Source organism: Schistocerca americana, chromosome 5 (assembly GCF_021461395.2).
Source record: "Schistocerca americana isolate TAMUIC-IGC-003095 chromosome 5, iqSchAmer2.1, whole genome shotgun sequence".
Lineage (NCBI taxonomy): Eukaryota > Metazoa > Arthropoda > Insecta > Orthoptera > Acrididae > Schistocerca > Schistocerca americana.
In genome coordinates this window covers 203,339,572-203,355,689 of record NC_060123.1, presented here as the reverse complement: position 1 = coordinate 203,355,689, position 16,118 = coordinate 203,339,572, and the positions used below count along the sequence as shown (strand labels likewise).

General features: G+C 37.8%; 1 protein-coding gene across 1 annotated transcript in view; it reads left to right on the top strand.

Annotated features, from left to right (window-relative positions):
• LOC124616792 (guanine nucleotide exchange factor subunit Rich) overlaps positions 1-16,118 on the top strand; it is a 292,166-nt gene that overhangs the window by 248,618 nt on the left and 27,430 nt on the right. The window contains exon 21 of the mRNA XM_047145207.1: positions 10,521-10,692. Within this exon, the coding sequence (XP_047001163.1) occupies positions 10,521-10,692 (172 nt within the window). The remainder of the gene's footprint in view (positions 1-10,520; positions 10,693-16,118) is intronic.

Genomic DNA, 16,118 nt, shown 5'->3' with positions numbered 1-16,118 from the left:
GCAGCTTTTCTAGGAGCTCTTTGCGGTGTGGGGGAGTAGCCATGTATGTGAAAAACGGTATCCCATTTGAGTCAATTGATGTTTCAAAGTACTGCACTGAAAAGGTGTTTGAATGTTGTGCAGGTGTGGTTAAATTTAGTGGAGCTAAACTTCTTACTGTTGTTATTTATAGATCCCCAGACTCCGATTTCACAACATTTTTGCTAAAACTAGAGGAGGTTCTTGGTTCACTTTATAGGAAATACAAAAAGTTAGTTATATATGGTGACTTCAATATTAATTGTATAAATGATTGTGCAAGGAAAAGGATGCTGGTAGACCTCCTTAATTCATATAATCTTATGCAAACCGTATTCTTTCCAACGAGAGTGCAAGGGAACAGTAGAACAACCATAGACAATATTTTTGTTCATTCGTCATTATTAGAAGGGCATTCTGTTAGCAAAAAGGTGAATGGCCTTTCAGATCATGATGCACAAATTTTAAGTCTAAAAGATTTTTGTGCTGCAACACATGTTAAATGTAGTTACCAACTTTTTAGGAAAGCTGATCCAGTTGCTGTACAGACTTTTGTAAACCTTATCAAGGAACAAGAGTGGCAAGATGTTTATAGTGCTGATACAGTAGACGATAAATATAATGCTTTCCTCAAGGCTTTTCTCGTGCTCTTTGAAAGTTGCTTTCCGTTAGAAAGTTCAAAACAGGGTACTAGCACAAACAGGCAGCCTGGGTGGCTGACTAAAGGGATAAGAATATCTTGTAGAACAAAGTGGCAATTATATCAAAACGTTAGAAACAGTCAAAATCTAAATGCAGCAGCCCCTTACAAACAGTATTGTAAGGTGCTTAAAAAAGTTATTAGGAAGGCAAAAAGTATGTGGTATGCAGATAGAATAGCTAAGTCTCAGGATAAAATTAAAACCATATGGTCAGTCGTAAAGGAAGTGGCTGGTCTGCAGAGACAGGTCGAGAATATAGAATCAGTGCGTAGTGGGGATGTCCGTGTTACTGATAAGTCGCATATATGTACAGTACTTAATAATCACTTTCTGAATATAGCAGGTGAACTAAATAGAAACCTAGTCCCAACAGGGAATCATATAGCGCTCTTAGAAAAAAGTGTTCCAAGACTGTTACCTGAAATGCTCCTCCATGATACTGACAAGAGGGAGATTGAGTTAATAATTAAATCACTAAAGACCAAGAACTCTCATGGATATGACGGGGTATCTAGCAGAATACTGAAGTATTGTTCCACGTATGTTAGCTCAGTACTTAGCCATATCTGTAACTTTTCCTTTAGGAGTGGTCGGTTTCCTGACCGATTAAAGTACTCCGTAGTGAAGCCACTTTATAAAAAGGGAGACAGGGATAATGTTGACAATTATAGACCTATTTCTATGCCATAGGTGTTTGCTAAAGTTATCGAGAGGGTTGTATATACAAGGTTACTGCAGCATTTAAATTCACATAATTTGCTGTCAAATGTACAGTTTGGTTTTAGAAATGGCTTAACAACTGAAAATGCTATAGTCTCTTTTCTCTGTGAGGTTTTGGACGGATTAAATAAAAGGTTGCGAACGTTAGGTGTTTTCTTTGATTTAACGAAGGCTTTTGACTGTGTTGACCACAAAATATTACTGCCGAAGTTGGAACATTATGGAGTAAGGGGAGTAGCTTACAATTGGTTCGCCTCCTACTTTAAGAACAGAAAGCAGAAGGTAATCCTCCGCAATATTGAGAGTGGTAATGATGTTCAGTCCCAATGGGGCACTGTTAAATGGGGCGTTCCCCAAGGGTCGGTGCTGGGGCCACTGCTGTTTCTTATTTATGTAAATGATATGCCTTCTAGTATTACAGGTGATTCAAAAATATTTCTGTTTGCTGATGACACCACCTTGGTAGTGAAGGATCTTGTGTGTAATATTGAAACATTATCAAATAATGTAGTTCATGATATAAGTTCGTGGCTTGTGGAAAATAATTTGATGCTAAATCACAGTAAGACTCAGTTTTTACAGTTTCTAACCCACAATTCAACAAGAACTGACATTTTAATCAGACAGATTGGGCATGTTATAAGCGAGACGGAACAGTTCAAGTTCCTAGGCGTACGGATAGATAGTAAGCTGTTGTGGAAAACCCATGTTCAGGATCTTGTTCAGAAACTAAATGCCGCTTTATTTACCATTAGAACAGTATCTGAAATAAGTGACATTTCAACACGAAAAGTAGTATACTTCGCATATTTTCATACGCTTATGTCATATGGTATTATTTTTGGGGGTAATTCTTCTGATTCAAAAAGGGTATTTTTGGCTCAAAAACGGGCTGTTCGAGCTATGTATGGTGTAAGTTCGAAAACCTCTTGTCGACCCCTATTCAATAGTCTGGGAATTTTGACATTGCCCTCACAGTATGTATTTTCTTTAATGTCGTTTGTTGTTAGCAATATTAGCTTATTCCCAAGAATTAGCAGCTTTCACTCAGTTAATACTAGGCAGAAATCAAATCTGCATGTGGAATGCACTTCCTTGATTCTTGTGCAGAAAGGAGTGCAGTATTCTGCTGCATCCATTTTCAATAAGCTACCACAAGAACTCAAAAATCTTAGCAGTAGCCCAAACACTTTTAAGTCTAAACTGAAGAGTTTCCTCATGGCTCACTCCTTCTATTCTGTCGAGGAGCTCCTGGAAGAGCTAAAAAATTAAGCAAATTCCAGTGTTACATTCTTGATATTCTTTATTTAAACTAACGACTTGTCGCCTGAATATGTTTCTTATATTTCATTTTATCTGTTTCTACAATCGTGTTATAATTTCATGTATTGACTCGTTCCATGACCATGGAGACTTCTCCTAAATGTGGTCCCATGGAACAATAAATAAATAAATAAATAAATTGTCCTCGATGTCAATGTAATGCATTGCTACACTGGCTGAAAAATGGGGTTTGGAAGTAAAACACTGACTATTTTAAATGATGTAGCTGACAGGTGCACATTTGCGTTTCACAGTACTTTACTTTCACTGTTCACAACTCCCAAATAATACACAGTTATATGGTCAGTGCACTATTGTTTAACTTTCGATAAGCCTTATTAATAGGTTGCAGACAAACCTTCACATACTGCTACAATAGTTTACTATTGAACATCTACAAGCAGTATAAACCTAACAACAAAGTTCACAGTTCTTGAAGAATAGAAAGGTATGTATGGAGCAGACACTGTCATTGTTTTAACACACAGCCTAATTGTGTTACATTTATTTCACGGATGCATTGTTGTTGATCTATCCTATACAGGTTCCTCGTCTGAAATTTGGCCATGGACTGACTGTCTCGGGACCAAAAATCGGGACCTTATATATGCTCACAATAATAGGTTCTGAATCTACACGTTGTTCCATGTTTAATTTACAGAAATTACTATTAAAACTTACTTCATTCAATTAACTGTATACACCAAAAAATTTGATCTTTTTAACAGTTTCTTCTACTATAAGAGTTAGGCCAAATTATTTGTTTAAATGATGAAATTAACAGATACCATTACACAAACAATACTTCTGACAAAACTGTTAATTACTTTGAAATTAACTAAGGGCTGGCTTTTCTAACATGTTTTCAAATTAGAGCCAAATAGATCCTTTAAGAATATTATTAATTGTTCGTCCAAATGTTATAATTAGTACAAACTTTATATTTGTTTATACATCAACAATAAATTCTTAAGTTACAAAACAGTTACTGATTTCACCCTACAAGAAAAGATACTAACTAGGAATAGTTGAAATAAATTAGAAAATCAATTACATACATAAAACTAATCGCAAAATTAGATATAGTGTTATATTCTGTAAAACTGAGGGTCAACCTTTCTCTTTTATGAAAATGCAGATTATCTTCATGTATGTTAATGATAATTAGTTAAAAGTGAAAAAATTAATTTAAGGAGGCAGAGGGCAAAACAAGAGGGGAAATAAAAATATCCCAGCTTGCTTTGTCACAGTATGAACTCCACATATAACTCTAATTACTGTTTTGTGGAATGAGTACTTTTTTCCCAAGTGAGGAGTTCCCCTATAAAGTGAGTAGTTCACCTGTAATAGTATCCTGTAGGACACCAGACTATGAAAATATAGTGATTTATATGTCCCTAAAGTTACCAGTTATCCTTATGGGAAAACAGGCTAAAACTAAATGTTTTTTAGCAGTTCTTCCGCAGTGTATAGTTTTTCTAACTCAAGTTTTCATCAGTGTGCACACTGATGATGAAATTAGAGCTTTCTGACGTGATTATCATTTCTTATTGTTGGTCAAAAAAATTCAGGAATAAGGCAAGCTATATTGTAACATCCATTACATAGAAGAAAGCATTTACAGTGCGTAGTTAGAGTAACGCCACAGAGTATACAAGCACAGTGATAGAGGTTTATTACCTTCCATACAGCATATTTTGCTGAACACACATTCAAATACGAAATATATTGTTCATAGGTCCCAAACAGTTTCAGGAAGAGGTAGTAGATGAACAGGCATTCGGTTCTATATTTGTAGTATATATATGTGCATCCTGACTTCCATTCCTATGTTAGTATAATTTACTATATAATGTTCTGTTTTGAAAAAGGCAGTTGTCTTCTCTATTCTGGATGGTATTAATGCATTTATCCAAAAATAAATGTTGCCCAGGTGTATCTGTAGACTTCGTCACCATGGATTTAAATTGTGCTGTGCAGCAGGAATGGTACAACTTTAGACTGTAGAATTACCTTGGGAAGTAGCTAGATGGACCCAGTGGGGTCTTGCTCGCTCATGAGTTTGCAGACTGACTATGGGTGCTTGATTGATGGGTACCACAAATGTGCTATGAAACAGCTTTGCAGTTCCATATGGAAAGAATTTAAAAATATAGTTGCTGATGAAACAGTTAAAAAAAATGTAATTACCAACCATCAGTCAGCAAGGATGCATTGTTCAGTACATCAAGAAACCCTTTGTTTTAAATGTGCAGGCATGGAACGTGTGTGAATAGCAAATTTTCTGAAATTGCCAGAATTATTACATCATCACTTGCAGCAGTTTCTTATAAAAAACGAACAGAGAGCATGGAGGTGTTATTTATTACTGCAAAATACAAGGATGTGCCAGAAAAAAGTTTTCAATTTAAGCCCCATTATTGTTGAATTTCTGAAGGAAAAAGGAAAGCAACAATTAAAATTGGTACATTTGGAATGGGTTACAGCCCTTACATTCGAAATAGAGTTAACTGCAGGCTGCCCTCAGTAAGACATTGCATGGTGAGAAGCGACTCATTTATGACTGGATTGTGAAAGTGGATGCATTTAAAAAGAAAATCTTATTGTGGAAGGGAGAACTTCTGACAAGGAACACTATCCATTTCCCTAAGCTCTCTGGTGTTAAAGAAAATGCAAATTTTGAGCACTCCATTGTCTGTTGACAGAATTACAGTAATAGCTTTCATAACATTTGAGGACACTGGCAATCTTACATCTGTTTTTGACCTGTTTCAAGATCATTTACCATTTCAATTTTAGAGGATGCCTGTGGATTTGCAGATGTAACTGGTCAGTCAGCAGTGTAATTCCCATTTAAAAGACGAACACTTTTATGTTGAAACTGCCCAGAAGTTCTATGTTGTTTCTCTCAGGAAGTGTTTCCACACCTGTGTGATGATGTTGCAAACCTAATACTGGTATCAATATTTCATCAGCATAGGCTTTTTTCAGTTGTGATACTAAATAGGCTGTGATTACCTGGCAACCTGAGTGACGAAAATCTGCAAAACTGTCTGTCTCTGCCCGTATGTCAACAGTATGTGCCAGATATAAAATGTATTTTGTCTTCAGCATGCCAAAAATAATTAAATAATACTAAAAGTTTTTGTTTGTCTGCTGAGTTGTTAAAAAATAGAAAACATAGCTGCATGCAACATTTTTGCAGCTTCCCCACCTTCTCCCTCTGACAACACGGCGTGACACAGGGAGAAGTGCACAGCCACATGAGAAAGGCTGGCATGCATGCATGCATGCATGCATGAGCACTGCACATGAACTGAGTTCTTGACCATCCCTGAGATAGAGCAAGAAGAGTAAAGGGGCCATTATTGAAAATGGCATGCCCATTGCGATGTGCCCTCATGACAGAGATATGGCAACCTTGTTTGTATTGTTCAAAGAGCCTAATGTAATGTTCTGCATTTTGTTTCTTAAATAGAAACTAAATCAGGCAGACACTGAATAATATATTCCATAAAAACTTGATTTCTAAAATAGAATATCATGATAGACAGTAAAATGCCTTCAGTAAAGCACAGAAGATCCCAACTGGTGATAATTTATCATTAAAAAAAATGTTATGTATTCGGGGAATGTATGACCAGTCTTCTCACTAGAGCAGCCCTTTTGAAATCCAAACTGTGGGTAAGGATTTCATTACTACTCATTTCAGCAATAACTCCTGTTGGAAAATTTAGTGTCTTTTGGAGATTACATCAACTCCATTTGCTGTTTCCCTGTTGAGGATCATAATCATCTTCCTTCTTTCAGATGGTGATGTGTGACAAATTTTCATTTCATAAAATCTCCTCTGTATTGCTTCTTCTGTGTGTTGTTTCCCTTTCACTTCTGAAATTCTTGACCAATTTTCTTACCTGCTTTTAAAAATAAATTATTAAAAATATCTGCTACCCAGACGGTCTTCTATAATGCTCCTGTTCTCTTTACAAAAATCATTTGATCTTCTGAGGCTTCTTTTTCAGTCTGTCTTTTAACAAGATTCCATAGTACTGTGATTTGATTTCTCTGATCCACTAATTACTGGATTTTTTAATTTATTTAACTATTTTTTATTTTTTTTATTTTATTTAATTTATTTATTTATATTTTTTTTTTACAAATTTTCCTAGAATGTTACAGTATTGTGTATATTAAGAAAATGCTTCAGGATCCTTACTTGTTCTATTTTGTATTGTGTTCTGAAGATACTTTAACATATGCAGTGATCCAAGATGTATGTGTAGACTTTATAGTGCTGCATTTAATAATGTACTTGGCAAATTTGGTTACAAATGTATTAAGAAATATGTCAAATTTAAAGCTGGCATTAGACTCATTCTAAACTTCATCCCAGTCATTATTTTACAGCTTTTCTTAAAACCTTCCATGGTTTCATCATTGCTCAACCTCATTGTGGGGCAGGGAGGTGGGGGGAAAAGGAACAAAAAAAGGAAAGAAGCTGGGAAAGATGGGCAGATGCATTGGCAGAGGGGTGCAACCAAAGGTAACATACTGTCCCCACATCCTCCTCCCAGCAGTTTCCACCCCTTCTGTCCTATCATCTCCTCTGCATTCTTGTCTCCCACCCCATTTTCATTGAGTGTTTCTGGACTGTGCAAATAGCAAAGTTTTACAATGTTACTGGTAGACATGTGTTTGCTTAACTTTTGTTTGTTGTTTGAATAGATTGTACTACTACAGTGAGCTACTCGAGTAAGGAAATGTATAACTGACAGTAAATCAGATGTGGCTAATAATATCTGTAGATCACTTTTCCTATTATATTCTTTAAGAAATTTACTTTAAAACCACCACAAATGGTAAATCCCTTCTTTCCTTCTGACAGGAGGCACAATAAGTTATCAAAACTTTTCATGAAAATTTATCAGTTAATCTCTGGGAACCTGTACATTGTAAAAACAACAAATGTTATACTGTCAAACAATGGAAACCCCAAAGACCACCCGCAAAGGATAGTCCCCTTCATCACCCAGTACCACCCTGGACTGGAACAACTGAATCACATTCTTCGCCAGGGCTTTAATTACCTATCATCATCCCTGAAATGAGGGATATCCTTCACGAGATACTTCCCACCCGTCCTAAAGTGATGTTCCATCACCCACCCAACCCCCACATCGTCTTAGACCATCCCTATGCCACTCCCAGTCTCAACCCCTTGCACAAGTATCATATCCCTGTGGAAGGCACAGGCTTAAAACCTGCCCTGTTCACCCACCCAGCACTTTCTATTCCAGTCCTGTCACAGATTTATTCTGCCTCATCAGAGACCAGGCCACCTGTGGTGGCAGCCATGTCATTTACCAGCTCTGCTGGAATCATTGCACAGCTTTTTACATTGGTATGATTATCAACAACTGTCCACCAGGATGAACGGCCACTGCCAAACTGTGGCAAAGAGCAAAGTAGATCACCCTGTGCCACAACGTAACACACTTGATTTCAGTGGCTGTTTCACTACTCAAGCCATCTGGATGCTTCCCTCCATCACCAGCTTTTCTGAACTGTGCAGATAGGAATTATCCTTACAAACACCTTCTCTGCTGCTGCCGTAATTGTCCCAGCCTCAACCAATGGTAACATATTGTCCCTGCATCCTTCACCCAACAGTTTCCCCTCCCTCTGTGCTATCACTCCTCCCCATTCTTGTCTCCCAATCTGTTTATTTGCAGCCTTCTGCCACTGCATCCACCCGTCTTTCCCTGCTCCTCTCCTTTTTTGTTCCTTTTTGCCGCACCTCCTTGCCCCACAATCTCCTGACACTGTACCTGTTGGCAATCTAGACCCTGCACACTCCACCAGGCAGCATTCTTCTCTTTTCCCACCCATATACTACTATCCCTTCCCCTTCCCCTCTCCCTCGAGATCTTTGCTTTCATCCCATGTGATGTTGCATTCCGGCCCGAGATGCTGGAGCTGGCAGTCGTGTGTGTGTGTGTGTGTGTGTGTGTGTGTGTGTGTGTGTACTGATGAAGGCTGTGGCCGAAAGCCGGTCTGCAACTTGTCGTTTCTTCTATACGGTAAGTAGCAATCTATCTGCATTTTGACGTGTCGTCTTTACGGTAAGTAGCAATCTGTCTTTTCGTGCATTGTAAATGTTATACTGTCGAATACTAACTTACAAGCACAGACTTCTTTATCTCAGTGTGTACAAAATTTACTTATTTCTGTATTTGAATTTATGGTCATTTTTTATGGAATGGTAACTCCTTCTTTATTCATATTCTATCTACATGAATTTGCAGCTGATATGGATTTTGTATGTATGTTCTGTAATATTTTCTGTCCCATTCGTTATATGGTTTTCAGACAGACAGATGACACCAATTTCTTTCCAACTGCAGAGATTTCAAACTAACTAATAACTCATTTACTTTTTTCCTTCCTCTCCTATTATTCTAATGAAAGAAGCTAATTTCCCATTTCCCTCTGCTCTTGCACGATGAAGTGGGAGTCTCTGTCAATTTTAATTTCCTTTAATGCTCTGTCTGAATTTTAGATTTAACCTAAAACATTTGTCTCACTCTAACAACCACAGGGATGTGCCTACACATGACACAATGGTGAAATGATTTTCCTTGTGAATGAATTCAAATGGAAAGTGTTGTAGTAAACTGTAGGATTTGTAGATTATTTAAGCAGATAAATATAGTTAGGGCCAGATGCCAATCTCAGATAATACTGGGATGAACGTCTTGTTAGTATTGTATTTGTACCGGCCCCATGAATTGTTATTTGCCCTTCCTTACTATAATTAAACATTAATTTACTTCTATTTTTCCAAATATGTCTAGCTTCATTTGTATGTATTTGAGAAAGTAACGTGTGCTTTCTTAATGTTATCATGTGTTATTTTTAGCATGTCAGTTTTCTGTTTGCACTCGAGCCGGCTTGCCTATGTATAAAGTGTGCCAAACACAAACTCTTGTACAGTTCCATTGTTGCTTTGCAATTGCAACCCGTACCTGTTCCTTGATTATTGCTTCAGTTAACTCGGTGATAAACTGTGCTGTCATACATCCAAGTGTGCTGCAGTAATATAAAACAAATGACGAGCTAGGTGAGAAAGAATTTGTGAATTGTGCAACAAAATGACCCAGATTCCAAGATAGGGGCACAATCCCACTATGAAGTAATTATGTGAGAGATAATTAGCAGTTGAATAAGTGGTCAGCTGTGCTCTGGTGCAACTGCACTCAGCATCAGAGTGAGATAATGAACTTTTTTTAATTTTATTATTGTTTAACCAAACAGTGATATAACTCATATAATCAGTCTCATAAACTGACGTGTGCTGGGAGAGTGGTGTGCTGACCACATGCCCCTCCATATCCGCATCCAGTGATGCCTGTGGGCTGAGAATGACACGGCGGCCAGTCAGCACTATTGGGTCTTAATGGCCTGTTCACACGGAGTTTAGTTTTTAGCTCATATAATTTCAGTTTATGTTATCACTCTTTAATTAAACTGTGATTTTGCTCAAATATGTTTACCTTGGTAACATAAAGACAAGTATTCCTTAGGTAAAGACAGGTATTCCTTACATGTGTATGAAGTACGTCAAGCGCCCTTTCATGTTAAAAAAGTGTCCGCTCAAGGATTAACAAGACCACTGGATAAAGATGCTTCTTGTGAGAAAAATAGCTTCACTGTGTGTTACGTAGAGAAACCTGTTAATTTGGTGTTCCATTGTTGCAGAAGAGGCAAGCATACGGAGCGAAGAAGGTTCCTATTGGGGTGATGACAGAGAGAGCTCAGTTCAAGATGTTTCTAACACAACATGGCCTGATGTTCCAAGTGCAAATCTACTGGAGCAACTATCGCAGGAGCTAACTAATAAAGGCTCAGCAAAATCAGAAGTCCAGCTTAGGTAAGCTTTCATTACAGGTACTTTATCAGGTACCTGGCAGGCAATTAGATGTAGGGTAGATAGTAAAATATGCTAATTAAAACTATGTTCCGAGTGTAAGACATTATAAATGGGTCATTCTGTGGTTTCAGATATAATTTATACATTTGATATTTTAAGTATTAATGTGAAAATAAAAAAAACTGATAGACCTGAATATGCCACTGTATACAGCAAAGGTTTGATGGTGTGAGCTGTGTTGATTTGTTACTAAACAAACTTTTCATGGAATGACCCAAATCTTATTGTGAACTGTTGTACTATTGAGGTATTACAGCTTCTTACATATAAAATTAGGCTTTGCAGGCATGTCCACAAATGTGTGTACTGCAGTGTAAGTAAACTACAACTAGGCCAATACAACTGGCTCCTGTGTCGTCTTTAACCGTGAAAAGTGATTGTTTATTGTCAGTTTCTAACATGGGAGCTTTTGTAATTTCTGTGAATAAGGCTTTAATTTCCATGTGTCATGCCACACCTTTACACTTGTCATTTAAATATACTTAATGTAATACTACATGTGGATTAGCTCTACATATGAGCAGTTTAGCATTGTAACAGCTAGACTTTGAAGCGATTGCTTTATATTCAAATTTTTAAGGACTTTGGATTTAAAAAATGTTTAACTGTGCTCTAAAAATTGTATGGATTATTATCATTATTATTATTATTATTGTTGTTGTTGTTAAGGCAGTCATGTCATTCCAAAGTGTTTAACAAATGCTCGGTTGGGTCATCCTGCACTCCTTATCTTAGCCATTACTCAAATGACTTTGAAACATCCATTAAACTTCAGTGCTCGTATTCAATTCTGAGTCAAAAATCAATGCAACATTACCTTGTGCCTTTTCCATTTGAGAAAAAGGATTATAAACTAAAGAAAATGTTCACCAGTTCTAAATGGACAAAACTGAAAATTGTTTTTGTATTTGCTCTCCAAATCAACAACAGAATTCGCCTTGAATTTAGTGAAAAAATGAAGCACACTCAAATTAACAATCAACTGCAGCAGTTACTGCTCAGAACCCAAATAATAGCAATTTGCGTTTAGAAATTAACCACTTTTTCTTTCTGCTGAAAGCATTTCATTTATACCACTACTAAAAAACATTAGCATTACTTCATGAACATTTTTACTCCAAAAAATATTTTTCAGTTAACAAAATTACATTGGAAGATAACCTGGGAGAAAGGAAATGATAAACTTTCAAGTAGTACTACCACCTGTTATTATATATCACACACTTGTATTGTCCAAAACTAAATAATAAAAACTTTCCCTTACATAACTGACCCCCGTCCTACAGCTCTAATAGTAGCGTAAAAATGTTCTTGCCTTTTCACTAAAGCGCAGATATGTAGGCAGTTAGCAGTTAATATTTTACAGTAGCTTCACATCTCATATTTAAATATGTTATCACTGTTAGCCATATTGTATTTGTTGAATCAAAATCTGTCTAGCGTTGTAGTCAAAGCAATTTCAACATTACTTTGCCTCGAAAAATCTTGCATCAGAGCCGTTACATGATTGATATCAGTTCCTACTATAAATGCACTGAGCTGACACTTCTATTCAACATTGTGCAATACTTCACTGCACAAAAATTAACTGCTTGTTGTGCACACTCACTATTGACTGCACTCCACTGACTGCCAAGATGGATGATCAGCAAAGCTTAACTGGACATTGTTCCAATAGCTGGCTGTGTTCAAACACCCTTGTGTGTGGGTGGACTACATCACAAGTGTGGTCTGCTATGTGTCTGACTCATCTGTCCATGAGACCTCAGATCATCTTAGAAGGCACCCTGTACCTCGGGGGAATAATGGTTGCCACTGAGCAATTCGGGCCAGGCATGTGGTGGTTTAAATGCTGCCCGACATCAGAAAACTTCACAGCCTTTCAAATAGTGAGAGCCAACATTTGACTCATAATCAAAGAGAGCAAGAAGAGATCATGGCACACATTCCAGGCCTCTATCAATCATTCCACTAGTTTTACAAAATTATGGACCATCAGGAGAATTTCTGGTAAATGGAGTCATTTACATATCAGTGGTGCTGAAGCAGGGATGTCTCCAATCAACGGAGACATCGCTCAGATGATGGCAGTGCATTTTGTGATGATTCCTCCTATGGCCAGCCAGGACCCAGCGTTCTGCCATTACAGAGAGGGATGAACTAAGCTTCAGATCCAACAATCCTGAGTCATATAACTACCCTTTCTCCTTGTGGGAGCTGGATTTGCTGCTGTCTGAAGCTCTTGGTGCAGCACCTGGTCATGACGAAATCTGATACCAATATGCTGCAAAACTTGTAAGCAGCCATCAAAGGAAATGCTTTTAGAATGTTCCAATTTCACCTGGAAGACAGGACAATTTCCCAATTCATGGAGGGAGATAATTTTGATGCTTCTCCTCAAAGCAGCAAAGGACTAAATCTGTCCCAGTAGTTACCAGAGTGTCATCTTAAGGAACTGTGTAAAAAATACCTTGGAGTGAATGGTCGACAGTCATCTGGCATGGATCTTAGAGACCAGGCAGGTTCTCAGCTGCTTACAGAGTGGATTCAGGAAGTATCAGTCCACTGTCTATAATCTGACCACGCTAGAAACGAGCTTCTCTATGCAAACAGTATTGTACAGGGATGTTTTTCAACACCAGTAAGGTGTTAGACATTACTTGGAGGCACAATATTCTTGGACAGCTCTGCCAATGGAGCTTTTGTGGCCATCTCCCCATATTCATTCAGTCTTTCTTATCAGAATGCTTTCTTTCGGTGCTGAATTAATGGCACAATATGAAATAGGTTCAAGCAGGAGAATAGTGTTTCCCGGGGAAGTGTTTTAAGTCTTATCCTCTTTGCTGTAGCCATTAACAGTGTAACTGTGCAATGCTCCTTTTTGTGGATGATTTTGCACTTCTTGTCGTTTACGATTTACTGTCAAGAGGTGGGAAGAGTAGACTGCAAAGACAGGTTTTCATTTTTATCCAGCTTGCATATGAAGGACACCATTCCACATTTTAAAGACTCAGCGAGGGTTCTGGGCCTCATTTTTTATTTGAAATTGTTGTGGTTACCACACCTAACATTAGGAGGACCGCAAGCAGGCTACTACCTACAAGGACCGACAGGGCCAAATTGGCCACATGTTTATTTTTGATTATTTGATCAAATTGTGATAGGCAATGGAATGTAACACTCATATATAGCTTTAGTTGATTTTTATTAATAAAATAAATGCACTACTCTCTCTCTCTCTCTCTCTATCTATCTATCTATCTATCTATCTATCTATCTATCTCTTTCTCCACCTCTCCACCGTAGTTCACTGCTGTTTACTGCTGCACTTGTCGCACCACGCTCGTCTTCTCTTCTCACATTTGCCACATACTGCTTTCTCACAACCCGAACAAACAGTAGCAGTATGGTTTCCTTTACATGAGGTACGAATTTTACACTTCTCTCTCTTAGTTGCCCTCTGTGGTCCGCCTTTAGTGTCTGCATGATTCTGGTCTGGCTCCTTATTTCTTGATGATACATTCCGCTCTCGAAACTCTTCACACAAATCAAAAATATACGTCCTTGTACAACACCCAGGAATTTATGGCAGCCAAATCAAGAATGTTGTAAAATACATGCATTGACCAACGTCTTGTACCAGCTTTTGTGGAGTACATCCTTATCATTTGATCAACAACATCGACCCCAAATTTTGTTTCATTGTAGAATTGCACTGTTTCAGGAGTCTTCTTCTGACTATCGGACAGGGATACATGAGAGTGAAGTGAACTCAGTAACAAAACATTCTTATTTGTTTTTCCTTGATAAACTGTTAGTGTTGTTCCATCATCATTTTATACACAGTAGTCGAGTGGAGTGGTTGTTTTTTGGTCTTTGCAGCAGGAGGCACCTCCCTTCGATTACGGTTCAAAGTACCTACTAAAGTTGTGGATGCTGCCCTCAGATGGTTCGCAAGGCTTAGCGAAGTAAAGTAACTGTCAGTAGTGACATTCAAACTTTTGCCTAAGTGTGATCCCATAAGCCTAAGAACAACATTTTCACTTATGCCTTGGTTAGCTGGTTGAAGGGGATCAGCACCAGTGTATGGGAATCCATTCACTATGTATTTACTAGAAACACCTATAAGTAACCAGAATTTTATGCCAAACTTATCTGGCTTGCTTGCAATATATTGTGTGAATGGGCATCTTGTTTTAGATGGCAAAAGTTGTTCATCAACTGTAAGATAAGGTTCTGGTTTATAGCATGACACACTGTTTTCTATGAAAGCATTCCAAGTATCTGAGACAAGAGCAAATTTGTCAGCCTTGAGGCATTCAGATCTAGTGGACTTGGTGTCAAACCTCATATACTTCATTATTTCGATAACTCTGTTTTGTCCCATAGTTTGAAAAACGGAGGACCCCATAATGTTGACCATAGGCTTTTGAGACGAAAATTCTTTGCCCCATACACTCCTCTTGCATACATTATGGTGACAAAAGCATCAAGCTCTTTAGTGTCTACTGTCCAGGAATCGTCTTGTGTTCGACGACAAGCCTCAGCTTCAGTACAGTGCTTGATGTGGCGCATCATGGAAGCACTGAAAATTAACCGCCAAGCACTAAGAAGTTTCCCACTTTGAGTTTTCCTTTTAGCATATGATGTTGGTCCTGATCTCTCCCACAAAATGTTATGACTTTTGTAGACGACCTAAAAACATATGAAAAAAGAACAGTACTTTTAGAACGTGTAATGTACTGATATTATATGAGTATATATGTTCTTGTAATTTTAAAAACTAAAACTCTATACAAAGAACAGAAATATTACTGACCTGCATTAGAACTCACTGGTACAATTTTCCACACAGTCCCATCTTTTGCTGTTTCTTTTTGTTTAGTAGGTTGCCCAGTATCAGTTTTTGACTGACTTCCAGGGGAAGCAAATGTTGTCCGGGTTGTTGATCTTATAGAGCTAGAATTTGGAACATCAGAAGGCATGCTGGATGTAGAAGCTTCATTTTCCCCTAAATTTAGCAGAAAACTGTCCTTGGCTGTGTTTACATCATCACATTCATTGCATGAATCACGTTCTTCATCTGCACACACTGGAACTACTAGACTTTCTTCATTGTCCTGATCGCTGTCAGAAAACTCAAATTCCTCACCTGAACTTTTATCTTCTATTTTTCTCAGTTCTGCTAGTATTTCAGGGTCTGTTAGCCACTTCTTGTATTCATAGGTCATGACTGCAGGGACGACTATCAGATACCGTCACAACAGACAATAACTGAAATCCTTACGTCAGCTAACCAACAATCAGCGCTGGATTGAATGACATTGTTGTCACACATTTGAACAACAAAGGGGCAACAGTTCATG